Raw genomic sequence first — 27,595 nt, 5'->3', positions numbered from 1 at the left:
TGCCGTGCACTCCCGCGACATTACAGCACCTACAGCCACGGGCGCCTGTCTGCGCGGGGGGCACCGGGTGGGAACAACGGGAAATGCCCCGGCGCTGCGGCGTGCCGCGCTCCCGGGAGGACTGTGTGTCAGGTCCGCCCGGGACAGCGGAGTCGCGGCCCCGCCGCCGAGCGACGCCCCGGGCCGAGCGAGCCCCGCCGCCGAGCGAGCCCCGCCGAGCCCCCAGGGCCGACCCCGGCCGCCGGCCCGGCTGCCTTCCCGGGGCAGCGAGGCGGGGGGCGGGCAGCGCCGGCCCGCCGGACCCCGCTTTCCCCAGCCCCTTTCATTGGGCTCTGCCCCGGGTCCTCCCCGGCCGGGCGGGGCCGAGACCGCCCGCCCCCCGCGGGGCCGCCCGGGGAACATCTGGGCGGCCGCGGCGCAAACATCTGGGCGGCCGCGGCGCATCCCCGGCGGGCGCGGCTGGAGGGTCCCGCGGGCGGGGGTCGCCCGGGCCAGCAGCGGAGCCCCGCGGCGGGGCGAGGGACGGCGGCGGCGCGGTAAGGGCAACGCGGCTCGGCAGCCCCGGCCGGAGGGGCGGGGGGGGGTGGGGTGGTATCCCCGGGCGAAAGATCCGCAGCGGCCCCCGTGAGCCTTCCGCGGGTCCGGCCCCGCGCAGGGAGCGCGGCCGCGGCTCCCCCCGCGCAGCCCGGCTGTGGCACCGCGCAGCCTGCGCGCCCGCGCAGCGCCGACCCCGCCAACGGGGCTTTGGCGGCGGTTCTGTACCGTGGAGCGGAGCGGGATGAAGCGTCAGGGTGTGAGCGAAACGTTCGGTCTAGGTTTAAGTTTCTGGCGTGATTTCTCTTTCCCTCCCTCCTCCTCGGGTGTCCAGAAGGGGGGCGCACGTCGAACTGGCATTTCCAGCAAAACCAAGGGAATTCAATGTGGCCATGGCCACCTACTGTATTGGGGGGAGCCCTGAGGGTGGGCTATCTCAGCCTCTCTGTTCTACTGCAAAACAGAATAACCCTTGGAAAAACACTTTCAAGCGCTGGCATATGTTACATTTTGTTTCAACTTCTCAGTTGTGAATTGTATTCTGCTCCCCTAAGAACACTAATACTGAACGTGGTATCCAACATTTCATTGTCTTTCTGACACGTGGCTTTCTGAAGTTTCAGAGCTTAGGAACCAAAGTACTTCAAACAAAGTATGCTTAATTTTTAAGCTGGATATTTGATGATTACATTACATACCTAGGAATTGCGATTTCTCCAGTCTGTGTAACTTTGCACCACCTTACATTACCGTTTCTGTAGACCTCTTTAAGTTACGGCATGTGTTCTACTGCAAGTCACCTTTTAATTGGTAAAAGGGAGCGATTCCAATAGCCATTTTAGATGCAAATTCACCACTGACTCTGGAGTTGCCTTTCTGAGGTTCGCTCAGATGCCTTTTGCCACTTTCCACGGTTGCTTATGTGGGCTTTCCCTGTATTCTTCGCTCTACAGATGGAGCTGGGTAAACCAAACAGATTTTTCTCAGTTGTGGAAAGTGTGGGTAGAAATAACTGCTGGGGAGGAAAAGTCAAACGAACCATGAGGAGTGGCTTGAATAATTATGCCTGTGTTTAGGCAGACTGCTCTCTGTTTACTCTTTCTTACATATCGAATCTGTCTGGAAATACCATTTTGGTCTGTACTGCTAACAGCCAGTGCAGCAGGACAAAAATGGGCCCCTTGTTTCCAGCCTGAAGACTATGCGAATCCAGGCTTCTCCCTGCGAGAACTCTTGTCAACTGGCTCCTACTGTATTTCTTAGATGTGACCAAACATACTCATGCTCACTTGCCGTTGGCAGCAGCAGTCATTTTGATCGTCTCTCCCTAGCTATGAGCAAGGCAAATTCCTAAACCTAAGGATTATAAATAATTAAACTTTTGTTTTTAAAATACCTTCTTTTTTAGTACAGTGCCAGTCTACTGCAGTACTCCTGTCTTACCACATAGCATGAGCCAGACCTTGAGTTCTGGCACTGCTTTTTGCTCCAGAAGATAAAAAAGAGACCCTTCTAATCATTTTACGTCTAAATCAGGGCCTGCTATAACATTTTAATGCTATCTGAGCAACATTCCTAATATTCTTGCTAAAGACCTTGCACTTGAGATATTTCTGAGGTACAGAGTGTAGCATCTGTAATGGCAGTGGGTTTGGAAGAGTATACAGCCCCTTGTTACAGCTGCTGCTCTGATTGAATTACAAAACTCCTACTCTGTTGCGTTACTCTTGCTCCCTACATTAGTTCTGTTGTCTGAGGGGCAGCAGGAACCAAAGCCGCTGCTACTGTAGCCCTGCGTTATGGAGGACTCTTCATTTTCTGCTAATCTTGCCTTAGCACTAGCCGATGCCCATTTAGTGAGTATGAGGTGGTACCGTGAGGAGGAACTGTACCTGTTTCTCTGATGCATTTTGATTTTTCTGGCTGGGTTAGCTCTCAGCCAGCCATTTCTCCCGGCTGTTATCAATGTTACAGACTGCTTTGCCAGGGCTTCCATTTGTTCATTAGTGTTTCTCTTTCATTTCCCCTCCACACAGCCTTCTGCTGTTGAGAATGTTTCCCCCAAGCGATAGTTGGTAGTGGCAGTGCATTTGGTCACCCTTGTGACAAGCACACCAAGCACCCTGGTCTTGACAGGCAAGACGGTAAAGAAAACTCCCAGGTACAAAGGCAAGTCAGCCAAGGCAAAGCTCTAGGTGCAAATCCCAGCTGTTATGTTGCATGGCTTTGTGGAAATCACAAAGCTTTTAATCTTTCTTTTTCTTCTTATCACAACACAATGTTGCAAGCCCCAAGCATTCATATCATTGGTTATGGCATCCAAATCCATGAGACTTAGACATTTATTCTGAATCACTTTGCCATCTAAGAGCCCGGAGGGCTCACACTACCTGACTGCACTCCTCCATAGACAGGCACAATGGCTGTCTTAATGCATCACTTAATTTCAGAAAGCCGAGGTTCCAGAACAAGTGCCTGGATCTCAGCAGGAACAGACAGCAGAATGCAGCACCATGTCCCAGTAGAACCCGATATTCTGGACACATGTGCCCCTGGTTTCCAGTCTCCTCCCTAGCAGGGGACAGGAGAAGTTCAGCTCTTGCAAGTGTCGCCTGCTTGTTGCCCAGGTGTGAGCTGTTATGAGCATCGCATTGGGTAACTGAGCCTGTTGGCAATTTTTTGGTAAGAAAACTCAGTCCTTCCTATGAACGCCATCAAGGACTTATTGATGCTCTTGCATTTGTTGAGATGTGCTCCCTTCCTGTTTTTGTCATCTTGAGACTATGCTTAGGATGAAAGCTTAGTGGTATGCACAGCATAGCATGACACTTCTGCTTACCGTATTTTATTAGTGTTTGGTGGTTCTCTAAAGTAGTGTCTTCTTTGTAATATTCCAGGTTCTCATTCACAGGCTTTGGTCACCGCGATATCTGGTACTGCACATAACGATGAGAAATCTTAATGCCTTTTCTGCACAGTCACTGGTAGTTAGGGTAAGGGAGCAACCCTTGAGACCAAAGAATTATAAATCATGCTCAGGTCAGCAAGCCCTGTCCTTCATACCTGAAGATCTGTCCTCCAAGAACAGAATTCCTCACTTTTGTCTTTCAGACCTGGCTTCCTTGCAGGTGGAAAATACTATTTTAGACCACATAGCGTTTTCTCAGTAGACCCATCCCCTTTTTTTTTGATTGTGCCTTCTTGCCTTCAAGAAGCATTTGGAAATGTAAATAACGATGGCAGCAACTTCTAAGAGCCTGTAAGGAACTCTCTAAGTGTCAAATGCAGGTTCTGTCACAGCCCAGGTGGTCATCAGCATTTATTACAAATGTCTGTCGTAGTCTAGTGGTCCTGTGAACTTTGCTTCCCTATGACAGCCTTCCACTGAAGCCCTGACACTACTGTTGAGACACCATAGGAGGAGGTCCATAGAGGGGGTACCAACAGAAACTGAACCGTATTTCATTTTGTTTCCTCTCCAGAGCAGGGCTCTGATCTCAAAACCATCAGTAGGTATATCAGACTTTGGCTCCCTTGGCATTTTCCTGGCCTGTCGCTCAGGAAGCAGGGAATGTATAGGTAAGCACACCTGGGACTAGAAGGAGGAGCTAGGGATTATACCCCACAAAACCGGTTTTTGTAGGTTATCCAAGGAACAATCTTCTTACTGGCAGCGTGACCTCTGCTTGACCACGGACCTTCAGGAGCACCTTGTGTCCCTCGGGGGTTGTTCATTGAAGTGACTCCAACAGTGTTAAAGATGATAAAAGGAACTGACTTTATAAAGAGAGAGCATATAGGAATTTCACCAGCTCGCCCAATTCAGGTTAAAATCAGGAAGCTGAGCCCAGCACCGGGTGGGCTGGAGTGGGGAGCTGGTGTGGGGTGAGAGCGAGGAGCTCCCGCAGCGCATCCTCCCACTGCCACGAATCCTCCCACCGCTGTGCATCCTCCCACTGTGCCGCGTCCTGCAGCGCTCAGCTGCTGCCGCACACAGCCAAACACCTGCCACAGCGTGCCAAACTGCCAGGAGCCCAGCATCGGCAGCACCGCACTGGGAAGGAAGTCCTGGGCTGTGGCCCTGTGCGGGGACAGGGCTGTGACCCTTTGGGGACAGAGGGCTGTGGCCCTCTGTGGGGATGGGCATGCTGGGCTGCGGGGGGACGGCAGGAGGCCACCCCACAGCAGGCTGTGGCTACTGCCGGCTGCAGTGGGCAGGGGCAGCTGCGGGGCCTGAAGCCAGGCGTGCTGGCGTGGCAGGCAGCGCTTGTACTGGCACTGGTTTACTCACGTTCCCGTGCTGTTTCACCCTTTAGTTCCGGCAGTGGTAGGAAATACCAGGGTTTATGACCAATAAAGAAACCATGAATCTTTTGCAGGAAAAAATGACTTTTATGTAGCCCATGCAGCTACAAGATTTAATTTTGTATGTGTATGTTCTTGAACTTGCAGTGATCTGATAAAAGGCTCCAAACTGGCAGTCCTGAAGACCAAAACTTCCATCTCCACACAGTGGCAGCTGCTCTGGTACTGGGAGCCAATGGTGCAGTTGTTGTGGAGTGTTTGTTGTCCCTGGACAATCCCTGGAGATACCCTGCTCGGCTCTGGGAGCAGAAACAGAGTCAGCAGATGCACGGAGAAAGGGGGAAGCAAGCCAGAAACTGAGGGTCATGAGAGATGAAAAAACACAGCAAGGAGCACTGTCATGGTTTAACCCGGCCAGCAACCAACCACGCAGCCACTTGCTCACTCCCCCTTAGTGATGGGGAGGAGAATTGGGAAGGAATGTAAAAGTCAAGGGTTGAGATAAGAACGATTTAATAATTTAAACAGAATAAAGGGGTAAGAACAACAATAATAACAATAATAATAATAACAACATGGGAAGGTGGGGATAAAAGAGTAAAGCAAAAGGTGTGCATGCAAGCAAAGCAAAGCAGAGCAAAGCAGAGCAAAGCAAAGCAAAGCAAAGCAAAGCGAAGCAAAGCAAAGCAGGGAATTCATTCCCCACTCCCCACGGGCAGGCAGGTGTCCAGCCACCCCCGGGGCAGCAGAGCTCCATCACCTGTAACGGTTACTTGGGAAGACAAATGCCATAACGCCAAATATCCCCCCACTTCCTTCTTCTTCCCCTAGTTTATATACTCGGCATGATGTCATCTGGTATGGAATAGCCCTTTGGCCAGCTTGGGGCAGCTGTCCTGGCTGTGTCCCCTCCCAGTGTCCTGTGTCCCCCCAGCCCTCTGGCTGGCAGGGTCCAAGGAACTGAAAAGTCCTTGATTTAGTATAAACATCACCCAGCAACAACTAAAACCATCAGTGTGCTGTCAACATTGTTCTCACATCAGAGCCAAAACACAGCACTGTACTAACTACTAAGAAGAAAAGTAACTCCATCCCAGCTGAAACTAGGACAAGCACTGGTTGTCAGAGGGCTGGGAAGGACAAGTACCTGGAAAGGAGGAGCTGCTGACAGATGCAAGGCACTGACAAACCAGAGCAGTTCAGGTTGTGGGCCCAGACTCAGCACTGGGAGGCTGTGCCTTTGAGTCCCTCCTTTTAACGCCACTATATAGATTTCTGGTCATTACCTCTTGGGGAGTTTTGGTTTTCATTCCTGTGTTGTAGGCCTGAAGATTTTATCAGGGGTTGAATTCTTCACTTACAGGCTTCAGAGCTGCCTGTTCATGACATTACCTGAAAATCCTTCTCTCTCACACCCTTAAGCCAAGAATATCGAGGCTGTACTCTCATTTTTTAGCATTTCAAGGAGTCTTGACTCCTGCTTTCATTAGTACACACAGCACTTCATTCCAGTTTCATTGTGGGGGAGCTATAGGTGCCGGCTGAGTATTTCCTTAACACCAGAGCAGTGATCTCATCTGGAAACATGGGGCTGTAGTTGCTGAAACACTTTCAGTCATGACATGAAATCGGTGCTGTATTTAGTGAACAAAGTAGTTACAGCAGACGTGGCTTTCCAGAGCAGCATGGCTCTCCGTGATGGGTACCATTTAATGGCTGCAGGATAAAGGGCATTTGCCTTGTGGATGCATCTTTAAGTGCAAGTAGGAAACTTTGGTTACTGAAGTGAACTTGTTGGTGATTTTCTTTGTCTTAGATGCATTCCAGTTTGCTGGATTCCAGTTTTTGGTAAAAGCTGTATGATCACAGCTTGTGCACTGATTAGAAAGCGTATACAAATGTGGTGTTTCCTCCTCTTATCTGGGTGCATTATTCTCACTGACATCATGATAGATTCTTGCAAAATAAACATTTTGTATCAAATATTAAACTCCACATCACTGTTGCCTAATCTAGCCTATGAGAGGAAAATAACACTTCGGTTTCACCATTGCAGTAAATTTGCTAATGTTTAATCTTTGGGTTAAACTTTTGTTACCATATGGTTCTGCAGCAGAAATGAAGGCACTCCAGCACGGTGAGTTTGTGGCCTTGTAACGTGTCATTTCTGGAAAACCCCCACATTTCTGGTTGACAGTTCTCTCAAGTGCAGGGCTTGATAAACACAGGAAATTGCAAGGCAGGCTGCTGGGAGAGGAGCGGGGAAGGGAGCTGTGCCGCAGGGCTGGCTGACTCGGTGGCTGCTGGCCCCACCGGTGCAGGGTGCGCTGCCTAGACCCTGCCATTTCTTAGAGGGAAAAGGGGAAAAGGGGAGACCGATCTGGTCCTGCAAGCAGCGATTGAGAACCTGTCTGAATAAGCAGCTGGTACAGCTAGTCTCTCCATACCACTCACCATCCTGCCTTAGTCCCCACATGGGTGGCCTTGAGAGATCAGGAGTCAAACTGGAAATGCTATGAAACATCCCTCCCAAAAAAGTCAGAGGATGTTTAAATCAACCATGTAAGTCTGTCTGTTGCCTGCCTTTCATGCTTCTGCTGGTGTAAGTAAGATAATTTTCAGGCTAAAAAGACAGCTTTCAGTCCTCACAAAAACACAGACCTTTTCTCGAATGCTCACTTAGAAACTGCCTTTCTCCACCGCCTCCTTTGCCAGCAGGTCCCTCTATTCCCTTCTGACCCTAAGAAGTAAGGTGCAGCCTGAACCGAGGGATGAACATCCCAGGCACACAAAGCATTACTGCTGCAGAGGGAACTTGCAGGCAACCATCAACAACCTATATTTGGTCAGCAAAGTTTGAGTGTAAAACACTTTTGCAATACTGTGCAGCTTTCTAATTGCTGGAAAAGCCCAAATCATGCAGGCAGAGCTTTCTGTGACTATCGCAAGGCAAACCGTGCCGGGAGTTTTCACGTGTGGAAAGAAAAAAGCATCTCCCATTCACAAGTAGCTGTAAATTATTCTCATTCCTTATTCCAATTGGCTGCAGAAACATTACGTGGTACTTAAAATTTATAAACTACTTCAATTATAGAGTTTATTGCCATAATTGTGCCCAATTACCTTTTTCTACAGTTCCCCTGTGACCATGGGCCCCTGGGCAGGGTTGCCAGGATGGGGGTCCAGGGTGAGGCTGGTTGGGGCAGTTAAAGCCTATGGGTGCCCTTGAACCCTGACAGAGCCTCCCCTCCTGGCATGCCCCACACCTCCCAAAAGTGGGGTTTCAAGGAGTACTTGCTGGGGAAAGCCCACGTCTGGGCTGGAGCATGCACCTCGTCTGGCTCCTGGGCACGCTCCTTGCGGGGGTGGTGGTGGGGAACTTCCCCTCAGCCAGAGTCCAAAATTCTCTTTGCCAGAGTCCAAAATTTGCTGGTGCCCTGCCTGCCGTGGCGCCATGGCTGGTGGTGGTGGGAGAGTCCTGGGTGGTGAGATGTGGAAAGCTGAGTGAGCCTGCCGGGGGTGCTGGGGCACGCACTGCTGGGAGCGGGGGCGACTCCGTCAGCAATGGGCAGGGGTCTGTGTGCACTTGCTGGAAAGCCAAACCCTGCAGGCACCAGCACCTTGGCTTTGCCTGGCAGCGTCAGGAGCAGGGTCTGGGCAGGGCTGAGGTTCGCAAGCAGGTCAGCGGCTGCAGGGACGCATGCGGCACCTGGTGTGGTGGCTTTGGGGGGCAGCGGAGGGAGCGTGGGCAGCCCTGGCATGGCTGAACCCAAACCTCATGGCACCAGCTGTGGGGCAGCCTCCAGGTTTTCTCTGCTTGCGTCTCTGGCAGATGATGTACTCTAGGGAAGGTGGTGGGCAGCAAGGAAGGTTTGCTGCTAAGAACATGGCTGCAGCTCTGCCAGCACCCCTGGCCCTGAAATCACTGAATAAAAGAGGGTCTGGGATTTGCAGGTCTTGCAACATCAGCCCTCTAGTGATTTGCTTACTAGCTTATGAAATAAAGCTTTGTAAAAAAAACCAAACTGTCAAATTTATTAAGTATTGTCGTAACATGCTGATGCCATCCTTTATCCAATAAATAGCACCTCGGCTACCGAAACTGGCTGGCTCCCAATCCGTGCAGGAGAGCTGGCAGGAGCCACACAGGGGGATGCCAAAGCACAGCACAGAAAGGCAGCAGCCTGCAGTCCTGCCCCCCTCTGCTCTCACCTCCTGTCGCACCCCTGCCTCACACCTCCTACAGCCACCCCCGATCCCGCAGGGCAGGCTCCGCTTACCCTCACACATCCTTATGTGGTACCAAGCCCCACCATGCGATGCCCCCTGCTTCGCTTGCAGGCAAAACTGTCACATCAAAACCGTAGGTGGTGGCAGTTGGCTTCTAGCCTGGTCGAAATAAACTCTTAAGCCTGATAAGAGAAAATTCATGAATTGGGAAGTTTAATCAGTTTAAGGTGAGCTCTGTCGTGACGTTTTCAAGTTTACTAAGGAGTTAAAGTATAATTCATACAACTCCTTTCTGAAGCCAACTGTATTGGGAGTGAGTGTTCTGAAGGTCTGCCACGACAGCTGGCTGGCGGACTGCACTGCCTCTTTCCAGAGAAATTCTGCAGATAACCCCCAACATCTTTGAATGAACTCAAACTGAAGTTTACACTCTGTAAAACTAATAATATGTGATTGTATTGTTTATAGCAAACCCCCCCCAATTTTCCTGGATGTGTTTGGTTTATATTTGACATGCAGCACTAGCTGCTGTGTCAGTCCTTTGCTTTTCTTCTTTTCCCTTGTGTTGAAAGGTAAAAAATAGTTTTAAGCAGAGTATCTCAATGGATTACTCCGATGTAGGGCAGAAAAGTCCTGCAGTGATTAGAGCTCTAGGTAACCCAGGTGTGATTTTACAGTAATTTGAGAATTGCCTTTGAAGTTTTGTGTACTGTGCACTACAAATGACATTAACACGCTGTTCTTCACCTGGCTCTTACTGCGGCTGTACTCTCACAGAGGGAGGCGTTTCATAGGGTTAATTCACCTTTTCAATCCAGTATCTTGCTTTGATATGGGGTGCAGGGTAAACCGTTCCATTTGGAGTGCTCTGTACCCACCATGAATGACGAGATATGTCATGAATATGTTTTTTCTAATGAATGGTGTTCAATGAGATCAGACACAGGGTGAGGAAAGGCTGCCCCCCACTCCTCCCCTCTTCCTTTCATTCAGAGGAGGGAAAAACCCAACGTGTCTGAAAAGACAGCAGTGCCTTTCAGGCCAGCAGGTTTTAGAAGAACCAGAAATCAAGGCTTTTAAAGCAAAAGAAGTGTTTCAAAGTTTAAAGCAAAGTTTAGGCGACTGCCTAAAACTTCAGTCTCTGTTAGTGCTGCCCTTTTCTGATGCAAACAAGGGTGCAGTGAGTACTGGCAGTGAGGCACGAGACTCTTTGAATTAAAGGTGTCCCAAAATGAGGTACCTCTTCTGTGAGATCGGGGGCTAGATCCGACCTGTGGGGCTGAGCTCTGCAACACACCACTGAAAGCCCAACTGCGCTGGAGGCTGCTGGAGAGCGAGCAGGGCTTTCCCCAGCTGCAGATAAAGCGCACAGGCATCGGCCCAGCAGGGTGTCATGGGTGGCGGGGGAGGCAGGGGAAGGGTCTCCCAGGCCTTGGACCCCTGGCTGCCACCTCCTCCTCCTGTGGTGCCTAGCCGGCCCCGGGCTGGGGGATGCTCAGCCCAGGAGCAGGATGATGGCACCACTAACTGTGCTGCACCCCAGGGGGGTCAGAGCTCAGTTCAGGTTGCTGGGGGGAGAGGTGGAGGTGCTCAGCACCATGCTGGTGGTGGGGTGCCTGTGCTGCCTGGCGGGCCTGCTGCTGCTCCCTGCTCTCGTGGCTTTTGCTGCTGTGACCCTGGCGGCCACCAGCCCCCAGGCAAGGCAAAGGCCCCCACGGCAGCGGGGCACGGCACCCCAGCTTTTCTTCCCAATGGGAGACAAGTGGCGTGCAGGAGCCCTTCTCCAGAGAGAAGATGCCCCAGATGGAGCCCTTCACGTGCCATGAGAGTGCACAAAGGCATCCCTGGCTGGCCCTGTGGCTGCCCCATGGCTGGTGGGTGCTGCTGCCCCACGGCACCCTCACACCCTCACGCTTGCCGCCAGGCCAGGTCTCCATGGGCAGGTGCAAGCCCCAGTGGCACCTGCAGTGATGCGCCAGGAGCCGGCTGGCTTGAGCAGCCAGCATCTCTGGTACTTCGGTAATCCTGCCCTAGAAACTAGCCAAGGGGAGCTTTATCCAGGCAAAGCTTTCAGAGCCCACTGCTGTCCTCCTGCAGCCCTTACACAGTGGGAAAGATCATCTCTGGGAGCAGAGGGGTGGTCAGCAGGGGCAGGATCCTCTTCAGCATCCCTGTTTCAATCACAGCCTGCCTCGTGCTACACATGAACTGTCTTTTTTTTTTTTTTTTTTTTTCTCTCTCTTTTCTGGCTATGTAGGTCATCTCTCCTCATGCAGTTGGGTAATAGTCTTATGGCAGCTTCAGGACCTGTGCATGTGGAAAAGTTTCTCTTCCAAAAAAACAAATAAATTAATGCTTTCAGTGGAGTTTAGCCTCCAGAAATAGGAGAGGGTTCATGCTACATGACTAGACAGCATTACGTGAACTATCTGCAAGTACTCCATGGCCCACAAGCCACAGTTTAAAACTTCTTATGCAGAGCTGACCATAGGAAATACTTACTGACAAGAAAAATATACCAAAGCCTCCATGTTCTATTCATAACTGGATGGCTCCAGTGTAGTGCGGTGATAGGATTTTTAAGCCAGAAATGCCAGTAACAGAAAGTACAGGTTGCCAGCGCTTCTGAAGTGGTTCTTCTTGATTATTGCCTGTGCAAAGTTTTAGTGTGCCTTTGGGTCACGACGCAAAACAACTCAGTTTACAATAACCTAAAGAAAAATGGCAGTTTAACGTTAGAACTGTCATTTTAATGAAGAAGCTATCGGAGCTAAGTTAACTCTTCTAAAATCTGGGACAATGACCCAGAATTACTAGGCTTTATTAGTGGCACTGCTTCTAAATGACTGTATAACACTGTCCAACTAATTGCCTTATCACGCAGTGCACTTGATAATATGGGTCTAGTTGCGGGTACATAATTCACCTCAAGTATTGAGAATGACTTGATGTTTGTAAATCATAATGAGACATCTGGATTGAAATACAAAATACAATTTATTAGTGAATAGTCAGCCATGGGAACTGCATGCAATTAATTTTTCCTTCAGCTGGGTATTGACTTGATTTCTGTTTGTGGAGTAAAGAAACAAAAACCTGTCTAAAGGTGAATTGTGAATATTCATGTTCTCTCTTTTGCTAGTACCACTTCAGCAGCATGACGTAGTGCACTATGGCTTTTTTTCTCTCTACGTGCTGACAGCCAGCTCTGTGTTTCAGGCCAGCTGCTTTGCAGTTGGGTCTCTCACTCTTGTTCTGCAAAGCTGTGAAACTGGGGAAACTGGCTGGGTCTTTGGAACAACCAGGGGAGGTAAGCACCCAAATTTATTTTTAAATAAGGTGTGAGTACTTAATTCAGGGACGCCCTTTTGACCTGTGCAAGGAGATACTTTGAAATCATAACCCACAGAATTCCCCGACTATTTCCATAATCAATCTGCATTTGTTTCACCCTCAGGTATTGCCTAGCAGAAGACCATGGGCAATTTCAAAGGGCATGCCCTCCCTGGAAGCTTTTTCCTTCTTTTTGGCTTGTGGTGGTCAGTGAAGTATCCACTGAAGTATGCCTGTCGAAAAAACAAGAACATTTGCTACCTTGGTTCCAGGGCAGGATTTCAGCGCCTGGAGTTTGTTGAAGGGATCATCAAAGCTGTCTTTGCCCTCATTGGTAAGTAAGGTGGACTTGGGGCAGGCAGCAAAAAGTCTGTGCCTTTTAACACTTCTTTTTTAAAAAAAATATTTGTTCTCTGATGAAATATATCTCACAAAATATTGCATTTTGTTATTTTGTCCTTTAAACATGATGAATCTAAGAACTAGTGGTTTCCATCCATAGCGCTCTTCTGGAGCTTCTTTGATGCCTCCTGACTACTGCACAGCTGGTCCATCGGAGTGTCCATGTGATGTGCACTCCTTCAGGGAGAGAGATGAGGGGTTTGGGCAAGGGGCTCTCACCTGAAGCCTGGGAGCACCAGACTGCGGGGACACTGATCTGCTGTTTCAAATCCAGCTATCTCAGATATTGGCAGCCTCCACTGAGCTGCTGATAAAATATGTAAATGCAGATGCTTCTTCATTGCTGTCACTCAAAAGTGAAAATATGCACAAAGAAAGACTGAACTCCATCTTATTGCTGCAGGACTGTTGCAATGGGGTTGGGGATGTTGCTTCTCTGCTGCTGTAGACTGGCCTGAGCACAAGCCCACGGGGGTGGTTTAGGGAGCTGTGCAGCTGGCTGCAAGCGCCTAGTTCTTGTTCTCATTCCAGCATGCTGTATGTTAGCCCTTTACCTTTACAGGGTAAGTGAGCTAAATAACAGGGGACCCGGGGAGCTCAGCAGATGTGGCTCTCAAGTTGAAAAGGATCTTATTTTTAAGTATTTTTAGATTCTTAGATTCTATCTATCCACTCTTCCTCAGTTGCTCAGAGTTGCCTGGTTTCTAACCAAGGTGCAGGCTGTGCTGAAGTCTTGTTCTTGCTTTTCTTTCCTCTCCAGGATGTATCAGTTAGGATACATCAACGCTGAAGTGATGCTGTGCATACAGCTTACTCTTTGATGTGCCTTGAAGAATTATCAAACCCTGAATAAAGGTGTTCATTTTGAGGTGTGAGTGGGGACATCTTTCCTACAAATCTGTCGGTGTCTAGAAGTACTTGGGCAGCTAAAACAGTCATCTGGTGTTTTTATTTTCACCTTGAAACAAAAAGCTATTATTTTAATGTATGGTCATTTCTTCCAGTCAAAAACATGGACCAGAAAGCCTGGCTAGGACAAACAATAAAAGCAGCAGCAGGAGTAAACTGTTCTGTTTCTGTGTTAGGAAAACTTGAAATTAAGATGGGAAAACACTGCATTTGCTCTGCAGCATGTCTACTTAGCAGGACACTGACCCACGTTTTATAAACAATATAATTAACTTTAATGTTTTGAAAGCATAATGTATTTTAAATCCTTCCCAAACTTCATTGATCATATAAAGTATCTAAAAGCAGCTTTCCCCTTGCTGGAGTACTGCAGCTAGCTAGCAAGACACCGAGGGGCCAAGGTAAGGGAGGTGGTGGAGCAGCAATCCAAATACTAACTTGATATACGCTCTCATGGGACATTTAATAGATTGGCACAGGGGACGGATTGCTTTTTATGGCTTTGCAGGAAACGTCCCCTTTGAATTCAGAGTCTGAACTCTGCCATCTTGCACATCACAAGGGACTGAAATAGTAAATCTCTCTTTTGGGGACTTCAGCATGTGTTATACTCATGTTTGAACCACTGGGAAAGGCAGCTGAAAAATTCAGTCAGACAACTACAATAGCAATTGTTTTTTGGTTGTTTTTTTTTTTTTTAAAAAAAAAACAAACCAGCATAGAATAGCTGTCTCCATTTTCATGGCTGGAAACTGCAAGATGCAAACAGTCCCACCAGGAGTGGAGCTGCAGCCTGGTTTCCTCTGGCTTTCTCCTCTCTGGACTGTATGAAGCTTAATACATGCTTGAGTTCACTCTGTGGTCTTTCCTTCAGCAAAGCAGCTTATTTCATCTCTCCACTGCCTATTTTCTTGGAAAAAAAATGTATTAAATTAATATCTTTGAGGCCTCCATGCATTTTCACTTGAGTTTGGACAAGATGTTAAAAACTTAGTTGGGAATGACTGAAATGGACAGGAGGGAGCAAAACATAGTGACCACCCAGAGCAATCCTCAGGCAGCCAGACTAAACCCCAAATTGCCTGGTGCTATGCTGCGTGGGGATATACCGTTGCCTTATGTAAAGACTTAACATCAGTCTGTACCTAAGGGACCAGGACAAATGGTTGCACTTCTCGTTTCATGCACAGGAATGGTGGCTGAGCAGTTTGCTCCTGATGGACCACATCTGAAGTTGTATAATTATGAGGAAAAACACTGGGATCACTTAATGAACTGGCAGCATGCCACCATGTACCTCTTCTACGGCATTTCGGGGTTGGTTGACATCGTGGCTCACGGGACCAGTGCACTGCCAGTGGCCATGGACAGGATGATGCTGTCCTTAGCAGTGTTTATTGAAGGTCAGTTTACCTCTCCCTGCAGAGGTGCGTGTGAAGCTTGCAGAGGGGTATCGGTCTTTGGTCTGGGAAGGTCAAATCAGCATTAGAGAATGAGCCTGTGGGAGCTGGTGTTTAGTGCCCTGAAATGTGTGGAAAAGGTCCGTCTTGGCCCTGCTTACACTGCTGAGGGCTCATCTGCACTGCAGCCCAGAGCACCATCACACATTGTAGAGGTGCACGTGTGCTCTCCTAGCTGGCTCAGACAGCAGCAGAGATGTTGTGTAAATAGCAGCACAGGCCGGTTTTGGGTAAGTGCTCAGTAGCTTCAACATACGCACTGACACGGGACATAGCTTGTTAGCTGAAGTGCCTTTACCTGCACAGCAGTGGCACCTTGGCACTGCACGGGGACATGCTCAGTTTATGGTTTCTGTACGCACAGTATATCTCATAGTATCCCTCTTGTTACATTGCAGAGACAGATGAATTAGACTTTTTGTTAACGTGTTTTAATCGAAAGGTGACAGAGCTGTGGCTTCCCGTGCAGTTTCCTGGTCTGAGCTCGAGAGTGGGAGTACAAAGTATGTAGGCATTGGTCTTACAGAACTACTCTCAGTTCAACTGAGAGGGTGATGTTGGCAGAGAAATGTCAAAGGCTCACTGTTTTCTAAAAGCAGATGCAGGGACATTACAAGGGAAGAAAATATCTTAAACCGATCACTTAATTTATTCCAGGTTTTCTCTTTTGCTACCATCTTCATGGGAGAGCCATGCTGGATGTTCATGTTCATCAGTTACTGCTGTTCGCTGTCTTTGGAGCTGCCGTCTGCGTATTTCTGGAAGTTTTCTTCCGTGGCAGTATCGTGCTAGAGATGCTCCGTACAAGCCTCTGCATATTACAAGGCAGCTGGTTCTGGCAGGTAGGTCACTCTTCTGCCTTAGGAATTTCTTCTTTCACCAAAAGTAAGTCATTTACCCCTCTGCAGAGGTTTCACAGGTGATAAAATACATCCTTTCAGCACAGACCTCAAAGGACTCATAGAAGACAATACACTCTTAATGTCCCTTTAAAGAGAGCGAAGTATTTCTCACATACATTTTACACAAGAAGCAGCAGCCATTTTACTTTTAATGCCTTTTATTTGAATCAGTACAAAAGCTAAGGTGGTTTTCTTGAGCTGTCCCTCGCTACAGTCACTGGCCATTCTCCAACCCCAGCCCGCTGGCAGGGGCTGGAGGCAGCCGTGTGTGCTGCCCTTTGCGGAGTCTCCCGAGTGCTGCCCGTGGGGTCCCTGGCAGGCGCGGCCGAGCCCTCATTGCCATTGCCGGGCTCAGAAGGTATTTAAGCTCCTGATCCGCGTTAAGAGGTTGAGGGATGTAAAGCCTCCTGCTTTTCCAGTGCTCTGGAAACTGAGCAGAGGTAGCAGCCAAAACTTTACTGTTTCAGGGATGTGGGTCCCCTCAGAACTTTTCAAAATGCAGCTTCCACACCCCCACTCACCTGTGATTCCATCCAGTTAATAGATGTTTGGCAGCGACACTTGCTCTGCTGTCAGACCAAGAGAGAACGTCTGAACCGCTGCGATCCTGTAACAAAGAAGCAGGAGTGCTAGTGCTGGTGTGTGTTTCATCTTATAGAGGAGAACTGAGGTCACTCAGTGATTTGTCTTTCCGGCATGTCTAGACTGGTTTCCCTTTTTTATATGCTGGCCAGACAGGATGAATAAAAACGTTTGCTGTTCCTTAGGAGAACTGGACACTCAGCACCAAATCAAATATTTAAATACTTGCTCTGGCAAGGTGACAGACCTCTGAAACGGCAGTGTTTTTCTATAAGTGAACCTGAGAACCTGGTGCTGCAACATTTGCTGTTTTATTTTCTTGTTTGTAAACTTTTCTTTGGTGATTCAAGAAGCTTTACATAAGAGGAATTAGATGCAACCATTTATTCTTTGTTGTCTGCCTAGTCTAATTTTAGAACAAGTTATTTCTTTAGCTCTGGAGACAATGTAGTTTCTGTTTCAAAGTAAGAAACTGAAGAACTAAAAATACAAGAGATTTAAGTGTGGCTTTTTTCACACCCACATCAGACTTCAACCGTATGTGGGACTGAAAACCACGTACTGGCTGCAGCATGACAGGCTTGTAAAAGGCAAAGGGACTTTCTTTCTGCATCATCAACACCCTCATTCATTGAATTCTCTGCATGGAAATGCAAAATGCACCCCTCCCCTCCTCCTTCCTCTCCTCTTCTTCCCAGCACCTAAATCCTCAGCTAAGCTGCTGAGTGACAGCTTTGGGCAGCACTGGGCAGCCAGAGGGACTGGTGCTTGTCACGCAGACCTTGGTGTAGCCACAGGGCTGCCAGTTTCCCAGCTTATGCATTAATACAAATTTGATCTTTCCCAGCTCTGAATAAACGAATCAGCTATGTATTTCACATGAGCCTATAGCCTGGGGAGAGAGAGCTCCATTTGTATGTGATTTCAAACCCTGACCTTTCTCTGGATGGCCCAGAAGAGACAGACTTATGGTTTGCCTTTATTTATTAATTTATTATTCATCTTCCGAACAGTGTAAGGCACTCCCAGGCGCCGTTGGGAAGAAGTGAGTCAGTGCAGATGGCCAGGCAGGTGTTCTGGTTGGCGACGCGGTCGTGGTGCAGATGGTGCAGGGCTGAGCACCAGCCCCTGCCCTTACAGGATGCAGCTGTGGCTGTGGCACTCCGGGCAGGGTCCTTAGTTCTCTGGGCATGAGCAGGGGGCTCTGGGACCGTCTCTGCATCTTCAAAGGCATTTCTGCAGAGAACCGTGTAAAATGATCCATCGCATCTGAGTGTGGCTGTAAAATTTGGTTTTAATAGTAACCACAGAAATAATCAGCACTAGAAGAAAATGAAACATCTGCCGTGTGATGGCGTAGCAGAACACACGCTACAGCATAGGATACGCATCAAATGGCATGCGCTAAATATCTTTTATTTTATTGTAGATCGGCTTTGTGCTTTATCCTCCAAATGGGAGCCCAGAGTGGAATCAGACGGATCATACTAATATGATGTTCCTGACCATGTGCTATTGCTGGCATTATGCCTTTGCTTTTCTTATACTTGCAGTGAATTACACAATCGTCAGCTGGTAAGTGACTTGAAACACTAAAATGTTGGAGATACTGTCTAACAGGAGCTTTATTTTAGAAGACTTTCACTGCCAAATCAAAGGGTTTGTAGAAAGTGATTGTCTTGCAAGGTAAAATTGAAATAGATGTGATCAATGAAGACAACATGACTCATTGCTTCAGTAGAATGGTGAAAAGCATTCATAATGTACAGTTCTGAGAGCATAATGCTTCTGACATAAAATGAGCTTTTTTTGATAGTCTTCCCCATTTGTAAGTGCCTATAAAGTTAGAAGCATGAGAGGCTTTTTTTTCCCTACAGCCTCTTCTCAGTGCTCATCTCTACTAATTCCAATGGCTTAGTCAGCAGGCTTCATGACTTATCTTTGGGGATTATGGGACAGGTTCTATTGCTAGCAATTTCCTGTGATCAGACAAAATTTCTTTTTCACTAGCCAGTTTCATCACCTAATTTCTAAAGTTAGCCCTTTTCCTTGCAGCCCCATGCTAATTCTGACAAAATTCCAACTGCGGTGTCAACTTGGCTGTAAAAATGGGCCTGATCCTGCCATGTGTGATCACCTTCTGCCTGCAGGACCCTACCAAGCCTTGGCCTGCACTGTCCTAAACATGCTTCTCACCCCTTGACTTTACCCCTACCATTCTAATTAGCCCTATCTAATCATGCTTCAGTCCTACGTGGTCCTTGCAGCCTTGCTTTGCACCAAGGTGCCAGTTCTGCGTGGCTCTCAGTCCGAAAGGCACCAACGCTCAGGGCTGGGTAGCTCTGCTGTGTAACGGATGGCAGCTGTAGGGAAGGTGACAGCAACCCTTACATCCCCTCTGATCTGGGGGCAGTGGCTGCAGCATCAGGCAAGGCTCCCAGGGTGAGCAGGGCACACTGCGCAGGTCCTCCGTGGGGAGGCTGGCCAGGCTCGCTCTTCTTCACAGCTTGACAGTACTCTTCTGAGCGAATGCAGCTGTTGGCCTTGTGCCTGCATAACACTGAACTTTCTAGATGGCACGCTGAGGTTTGCTTAGGGTGTACGCTCTTAGCTGTGTTCACAGGAGCAAGCTCCTACAAGCAGTATGTTCAGGCGGCATCGCCAAAGGCAGCACCTACGGGTGCCATGGCACAGGCTTGCCCTGCACAGCAGCCGCTCGAGCTAACACACAGGTATCTACCACCAAGGCCCATAGTTAAATTCTGCCCAGATTCTGCTTGAAGTCACTATGCCCTCTTTACGATGTCTTCCACAGTGGCCCACCACGAGCTTTCACAGATCAGTCATCCTAAGTCCCTGGTGAAACACAGGAGTTGAGCAGGTTTCTACCATGTGAAAATGGCCAGATGAGCTGTTGAGTTACTGTTGTCAACTCTCTTTTTTGTTGTTTCCAGGGCGGTTCGCTCAAAGGTTAAGCAGTCCCAGTCCATGGAAATGGGATTACTGAAAACATCTGAACGAGATCAGGAGTCAGAAGATGAAATTTAGTATGAATGTGGCTTGAGTAGTTTACCCACTCTACCATTAGGCTAACTGATACCTCATTTCTAGGTTTCTTTGCCATCTTACTCATTCTTTACTACAACTCGTTACGCAAATATCATCCCCTGTATACTGTCTACATCTACACAGTTACATCTTTATTTTGTGGAGGGCAAGCTTGGTACCAATTTGTGATGGCTGCACTAGTACCTTGCTTATCACAGGCTTCAAAGAAAACCAGGCTAATATTAGACAGATGTGGCTGGATGAGGTGGCATGCTGAAGGCTGTGTGTTTGCTGCATTAAAAGCTAAGCAAAACATTTTCCAGCTGCCGCTGAATGGACGACTTTCCATAATTAGGGTGTCCAAATAAGAGTGTTTGTTGCCCTGCAAGTAACTGTGCATAAGTAACTGTGCAGACCTGGAAAACAGTAGAATAAGATAAAAATTCAGAGTCTTATGGCTGTCGCGTAAAAACTTCAAGCCTTTGCTTGTGGCTTTATGTTAAATGGAAAGAACTACTCGGTGCAAACCTGTTCAGTGTTTCCCTGAAGAGCGTGTAGTGTGTTCACTCCCACAGAGCTATGAGCTTGGTGGGAGAGGCAAAGAGGTGAATGATGATGAAAAGCCACTGGAGTTACTCATGTCATGCCTAGACGGTCCTGCTCCTTGGACTGAAGGGCAGTGGCAGTGACTCTGCTTTCCCTCAGCACCTGGAGCAGCTTCTTTTCCAGAAAGGCTGAATGTTGTCCAGTGGGGCAGCACCCAGCCACAAAGCCAGCTTCTTTCCCAAAGTTATTTCCCTTCCTTTGTTGGAATTTGGTGGATTTCTGCAGGTTTTATAGCAGAGACGTGACTGGACCCTGCACCTGGGCCAGGAGTGGGCAGTGCTGGTCTGTGGGCAGGAAGGGATGGATTTGCATCCTTTTCCCTGTGCCACCCCTCAAGCGCCAGGAAGCCTGCACAGCACTGCACAGTGAGCTGTTGGAGGGCAGATGTTGCCTTCATGGTAGCTCCGTGCCCAGCTACCCACCAGTCAGTGAATTAAAAAATAATATTGTTTTTAATTGCATTTATTTTCTGCACCAAAGCTGGCGTCTTGATCTCATGAAAAGCAGGGTGCTCTCCCCAGTGCTTAGCATCACTTGGGATGCGTGCCAGCCTCAGCAAAAGGGAAATAACTGACACGTGACAAAAGACATCGGAAAACAATGCTGTTTATGAGGACACTGCCCCCAAAGGGCAGACTTTTGAAACATCACTCTGGGCATCACTGGCTCTAAAGGAGTCTTTCGAAAGACTGTTCCCGGCAGCTCGTGGCACAGCAGCACCTACGCTGTTTTCCAGAGGCCTGAGCATGGGCTGGTGCTGGGAGCATGGGCCGTGCTGCGTATCCACCACTGGTACGGTGGCATTTCTGGGCAAGAGCCCCTTCCCTTCAAGACTCCTCCTAAAAATGTTATTTTCTAAATATTTTCAGAAACAGGCTAGTGCAAGGCAACAAATTCTGTTTAAATAGTGCCAGATCATGAGGTTTGGTTCTGCAGAAGTGTGTTTCTTCTATTATTCAAATATTTCCAGATGCTCCCAAGGGAATGCAGAGCTGGACTCTGGTAGATGAATGAGAGTTGTAGAATCTGGTCCCTCCACTTTTGAGTTTCCTTTATATTTTTTCCGTGTGAACCAGAAAAATGAGTGGCATGAAATTGCTAACTGCAGTAAGAGGATTGCTTAAAAAGTTAGATAATAAAACTATAGCTCAAAGGGATCCCAGGACTCCAGGAAAAAAGAAAAAAAGGCTTTTTCTAAAGCTGTTTTATCTTTGATGAAATATAAACATTCCTTTCATTTTTAAGATCTACTTTTTATCTCCCTTTTGTCAAGGAGCACCTTCCTTAGCTGCATATGCTGTTAATGCTGAATTTTAGCCTGCCAGGTTTGGCAATGCCTTTCCAAAATCAGTGATGTCATTTATTCTGAAGGAGATCTTCAGAAAGTACTTTGCTTCTCATAGGCAGGAACAATGCATGTTTCTTCACTACTTTTCTTGACAAGTATATTTAATACTGTACAAATACTAAGGTGCTGTATGTCTAAAGTGACAACCTAAGCAGGAAGAAAAGCATGATGAACTGGCTTAGCTTTCATATGTCTTCTCAGAAGACTTCAGTTTGTCATTTCTTAAATTATTTTAGATCTTTGTCAACTATTGTGAAATGACACTTGTAATCGGGTGCCAGATTATCCAGATGAATTTACTTTGGAAAGCAGGAATAGTTGGCTCACATACATTTCTGTGTTTACAAACGTAAAATGGGAAACTGCAGATTGCTAGCCAAAGATCAGCACTTTTCTTAATAATTGTTTGCCCTTCTTCCATGCCTTTCTCTGAAGCATCTTGGAAATTTTGCAAACATTACTGAAGCCTGTCTCAGGACATTCTGTAAGCTAAGTATTGGTATGGCATTTTGGTAGCTTCGCATCTCAGCTTTACAGTTCTCTCACTGTAAATTCTGAATTAATTGATATTTACTCTGCTCTGCAAATCTAAGACTTGAGTTTCATTACTGTAGTTCCATTAAGATCATATTTTCTGCTGGCGTAAGCCAGAAAGAAGATCCACAGCTTTGCTGAGGAGCTTGCCCTGTTAACTGCAACAGGGACGCAGCGGCCAAATGCAGTATGTCACTACACCCGGCAACAATCCTGACTTCATTGCACCACATTACTCCTGTCTCTAAATGGCTGGGATTTTTTAAAGGGCATAGGTTTTTTCCTGTTAGAATGGCTGGGGTACAAAGCTTCTGCAGTGCTGGGCAGTGAAGATGGTGGTGAAGAAGGAGAACTTGGGGATTATATAAAAGTCTGCCGCAATAAGCCAAAATCAGTTAACGAAGTGAGCCTCAAGGGATTCGATAACCGGAGTGAGCTGTGAACATGGAGGGTGCTTAGCAAACTCTCCTTTTGAAGAAACTGCTTTTTCAGAAACCAGAAGTGCCAGTCCTCCAGTGCCATGGGCAGGAGAGTGGCTGCCTGCTGCGGTCCCTCCTGTGGCCACCCCAGCCTGGTGGCCCTGGCTCTGTCCTTACCTCCATCCAGCTGGGGACGCAGGTCTGCGCCTTTCCTTGGGAGAACACCTGGGCAGGACTGGCCTGCAGAGTGGTATCACCTGGATCTCCCTCTGCCTCCCTGCTGTGAATCTCCTGTACACCAGCAGAGAACTGGACAAGTAAGCCCATCAGGTGCACCTGCTGGTTTTTGGACAGCCACGTTTAGCACAGATACAGTGAAAGAAGCCTGGCCTGGGGGCTAACGCAGTTTGTGACCCAGAACTGTAGGGCAGGCTTCTTGCAAAAACTCTGTCTTTGCATAAGAGAAGGTGGCATTGCATTATTAAGCTCGAAGAAATGCAAGGAAAAAGAGGTCTTGAAGCCTCAAGGCAACAGCAGTCTCTTGGATTTAATGTTTAATACTTACAGTACACAAAGAGTGAGTGTCATAGTTTTGTGCCTGATGTGGTTTTGGTGCCACAAAGGAAAGAAACACCCTGTTTCAGAGTGGGGTTTTGCCTTGCAGAACACCTGACCCATTCTTCTCGAGCACTGTTCAAAAGAGACACCTGGGAACAGCAGCAGAAGGCACCTGTGATGATGACAAAGGTACAACCTTCAGCATTTAACTGGCAACAGATTTTTCTTGAGTTGAATGGGTCTGACAAGTTTACAAATGCCACTCAGAAAAAGGTAGCTGCTCTCAAGAAAATTTAACTTATTGTTAAATATCAGTGCCTTTGAACAACCATATGGTAGTTTATAATAGACAAGATATGCTTGTAATTTTATTTAAATAAAATGGATTTATTCATATGTCTGTCGTGTTTTCATGGGAAAAAATGTAGCAGTTTATGGGGCAGGATGGGTGGGACAGGTAGGTTACTCTCACAGCCCACCCAGCCATCTGAATGAGTGGGACTTGAATTCAGGAAAGGTCAGTGCTGCCTGTTGAATTCCCTTGATTCTACTGTTTAATTGTCATTTACAAAACAGGTGAAAACAAGTCTTTTTGAGGTCTGGGCAGTAGTTTCACAGATCCACGACAGCCAAATGTTATGGAAAAAGGAGGTCCCAGATTTGGATCTGGTCTCCTGTGTCATACGTGATGGACCAGCCAGCAAGCCAAGTAAACAGAACTGCATGAACAGAATCTGTTTGGCAAGCTTAATAATAAAAATATTTAGGATTTTGTTTGACTTTACTCCTTTTCTCCTTTAAAGAAAAGGAAACCCTTTTTCTGCTGTAAGATGAAAATGCGTTCTGAAAGAAAAACTGAGAGATCTGAAGAAATGCTAGCCAGTATAGATTTTGTCCTCTTCATATTTTTCACCAGTTTCTAACATTAAAACTAGGGGCTGTACCTGACAAAAAGGAGCTAATAATTTTGGCTACTCTCAGACTGCATTTTGGAGATAAATCGATTGTTCATTAAAGATTACAGTCCCATGGCTTGCTCTCATCATTCCATTTTGATACCATGTTGCTACATGTTTGACAGAGGTGGGGTGGGGGGGTTGTCAGCTATGGAGAACTGTGAGTGGGATGCACTCACTGGCATGTAAGAAAACTTCTGTATTTCTCCAGGTAAGGGAGAGAAAGTCAGTGCTTCCTAAATTCCCATTTCATCTGGTTGCTCACAAATCTGAAAGAGTTGCATAAGACTTCTGAAAATGACCAGTCCTAAACTTAAAAGAACCTAGAAGCAGCTTTACATAAACCAGTTGGGGAATCAACCAATTTGCATTAGAAAATCAAATGTACCAATGTCACTGTATCCCCTGGGGTTGTGGCAATCTCCAACCGCATTGCCAGCGTGAGTGCTTACTCCAGGGCTGACGCCAAGGGAAAGCTGGTGACAGGCTACCTGCCCTGTCTCAGTCAGTCAGTCACGTAAAACGCACGTTTTGGCGTTGGATCCATGTAAGACAGAGCAGCTCCCACATGTGGCAGAAGCCTGGCTCACCTGGGAAGGTGGGGGTGACTTGGGACTTCATGCTGCCTTGCTGTTGGAGTGAGGCACGGGGGGAGACACTCATATGCACTATGGGCAGCCCAGTCTTGGGACAGTGCTGCCTGAAACCATGAGAGCTCACCCAGTGTGGTCAGTGGGCTATGGAGGAGTTGGTAGCACAGAGGAAAGGTAACAAGGGATCAAGATGTCCTGGGAAAAAGAGCATCTCTGAGCTGGGAGCTTAAAGGCAAGGCTGCTCCTGCAGTTCCTGGGTCCCTGACCACGCTGCCAGGAGTGTCCACACTAAATAGCACTTTAGTCTGGACCAAGAGGGAGTTTTGGACCTCACCTGCTTGTCCTAACTGAAGTGCCAAGGTTTGCATCATGGACAGGAGTCAGAGCACGGGAGCTGGAGCCCTGTTACATGAAATGAATTTTGGTGGTGCTCTCCAGCACTGCACCTCATGTGCTGCAAGCACTAACGGGCATCTGCATCCCTGAGACAAAACTAGAGCCCCGAGATGCCTGTGGCGTGGAACAGTTGTGCTGTGAGGTCTGCTCCTTCGGCAGAGGCACACACGGGCAGGGTAAGAACTGTCTGACAGGAGGGAAGGAGCCCATGGCAGTTTTATCATGAGGATAAATGGGTTAAATGTGGCTTTCTCTCATTTATGTTATCCGCATCTCTGTAAAGTTTATTAACTGTGGTATTTATTCTAAATTTTGGAAATAAATACTTTTTTCCCTTGTATCTAAATCTAGCTTGAACTAAGAGTAAATTTGGCAGCACAGCATTGTCACAGCACTAGCAAACTAGTAGGCTGCAACAAAGCTTTTACCATCCCATTGCAGGTTAACTTCAATAAATAGTTCCCATGCCTTGCTCTGGCATAGCCATCAATCCCCCACAAGGTTTCCTAAGGTTCATCTACTGTCCATACTGGTGCCTCATCCTCTTCAGGCCAGTCCCTCTGCTTCCTGCCTCTGCTACATCCTTCTCCTTGTCTCTCCTACCTCCAGGGCACTTGCTCTCCTACCTCTGCTTCTTCCAGGTCTCTCAGCATTAGCTATACCTCTTCCATATGGTCCTTAGAGCTATTTAACTATTTAGCAGGAACCAGCCACAGCTGCACCTTATCCACATCAGCCAACCCACCGCCCCTGAAGCCAGCCCACAGCTGTATATTGTTAATTAACCCAGCTTCATTCGTCTGCACAGCATTTCAATCCTACAGGTTTGTTCATCCTTAAGACCGTAGCACTAAAAAACTTTGGTGTATCCTGTACCTTAATGCCCTCCTCCCACACGGGTCAGTTCCTCTGAACTACAGCATCTGGGGTAGGAGTTACTGGTACAGAAGTTGGCGGAAGAAAACAGAATAGATTTTTATCCAAAAAGCCCTTCAGCATGTGCAGTAGTGGAAGCAAGCCTGACTCCTGAGGACTGCACAGCAGCACATATGTTCAAAGGGAGAAAGACAACTGGAAAACCGCAGGGCTCTTGCCTTTAAAATCTATTCTAGGTAAAATATGTGCTTGCTCAAAATATGTGGGAGTAACAGACATAATATTTGTCAAATAAGGCATAGCTTGTCCTCTGATGACTTTTTCAGAACAGTAGTTTAACCCTTTGCTATGTAATTGCTGTATTTCATGGATTTCTAGATTTGATGCACTTCTTAGAATGAAAATACATTTTAAAAGTTGCTGAAAAACATAATTATAAATACTACAGCATACTTTGTGATTTGATCCAGAAGGAATGCTCTCACATACAGACTGCTGCCATTTAATGACAAAATATTCTGCAGGGAATGATACCTAAGAGGGCAATGCCACAGCAAGGGCATGAAATCGGAGCAGGAATGGTTACGTCTGCTTGCTGTGGTTACCAGCAATTGCCTCCCTGAGGCGGAGGAAGAAGAAATGCAAAATAGAATGCAGATCTATACAGCTGAATAGCAAATAAGCAACTAGAAATCAGTCCCAGCACTGTAAGACTACGGGAGAGGAAGCTGCATTCACGGTATGTGGCATTCCAGTCTCCTCCAGCGTTATTTACCAGGGACAAGGATCTCAGACACACTCCGGGATTTTTATGGCTCCTGTGTGGCAGCCCCAGGAGCAGTGATGCCAATTTCCCACTCCCAATGGGAATGACAGCAGGAGTGAAAAGCTTGCACTGATTTGCTGGAATTTTACTGGTTTGTGACTCTGACAGCCAGATGCAGTTGACACATAAAAAAAAGTCAAAGATGGTGTTTACTGCTGGCACCATAAGTTTTTCAGGCTTGAAAACAAAAAAGAAAGGAAATAAGAAACATCTGGTTCTAATTAAGGCTTGAAAGAAATGGAAGAAAGCAGAAGAAACATATCTAGTCACTCAAGAATGGTTTTTTCCCCCTGCAGCTGCATCACATATACAAATTTGCAATAAGGTTTTATTTCAGTTTGATTATTCTATTATATAAACATGGTTTAACATTTTCATAAATAAAAGTATACTATCCTTTAGGCTGTACTTATTGATTTGTTTTTGTTTTGCCATCTGTTTCCTTATGCCATTTGTTTTTTCTTTAAGGTTTGTATGAAGTATTCATGTGAAGTTAGAAGTTCACAATCTTTTTTGCTCACAATCCTACTTCCATTTCCTAGCTGACAAACCGTCTTCCATGTGCAAAGCTGGGCTTGCAACCCAAGGTTTTGGACTCGGGGTGTTTTCTGTATCTAAACAACATGCTGCTCAAAGATGTCCATGATGTTGTTAGCTATGTAAAGGAATGAAGCAAGGATGTTTCCATTGAACAGAAAGGGCAACGTCAGCAACCACAAGAATGAATTCTTATTGCACTCCTACTTTGTTTTTTAAAAACCTCTGCAAGTATGTGAAG

The 27,595-nt window shown here is 47.3% G+C and overlaps 1 protein-coding gene across 2 annotated transcripts; it reads left to right on the top strand.

The window, feature by feature from the left end:
* The first annotated feature begins 402 nt into the window (after positions 1 to 402).
* TMEM45A (transmembrane protein 45A) lies at positions 403 to 23,566 on the top strand. Of its 2 annotated transcripts, none has more exons than XM_037378335.1 (6): positions 403 to 536; positions 12,527 to 12,736; positions 14,904 to 15,116; positions 15,831 to 16,015; positions 18,087 to 18,232; positions 23,277 to 23,566. In XM_037378335.1, coding segments are annotated over exons 2-6 (735 nt in total). In that variant the 5' UTR covers positions 403 to 536; positions 12,527 to 12,546; the 3' UTR covers positions 23,278 to 23,566. The 2 variants fall into 2 exon arrangements, with proteins under 2 accessions (XP_037234232.1, XP_037234231.1); XM_037378334.1 differs by having other exon boundaries at positions 19,612 to 23,566.
* The last annotated feature ends 4,029 nt before the right edge of the window (positions 23,567 to 27,595 follow it).

This window comes from Falco rusticolus, chromosome 2 (assembly GCF_015220075.1).
Source record: "Falco rusticolus isolate bFalRus1 chromosome 2, bFalRus1.pri, whole genome shotgun sequence".
NCBI lineage: Eukaryota > Metazoa > Chordata > Aves > Falconiformes > Falconidae > Falco > Falco rusticolus.
This window is presented reverse-complemented; position numbering and strand designations above follow the sequence as displayed.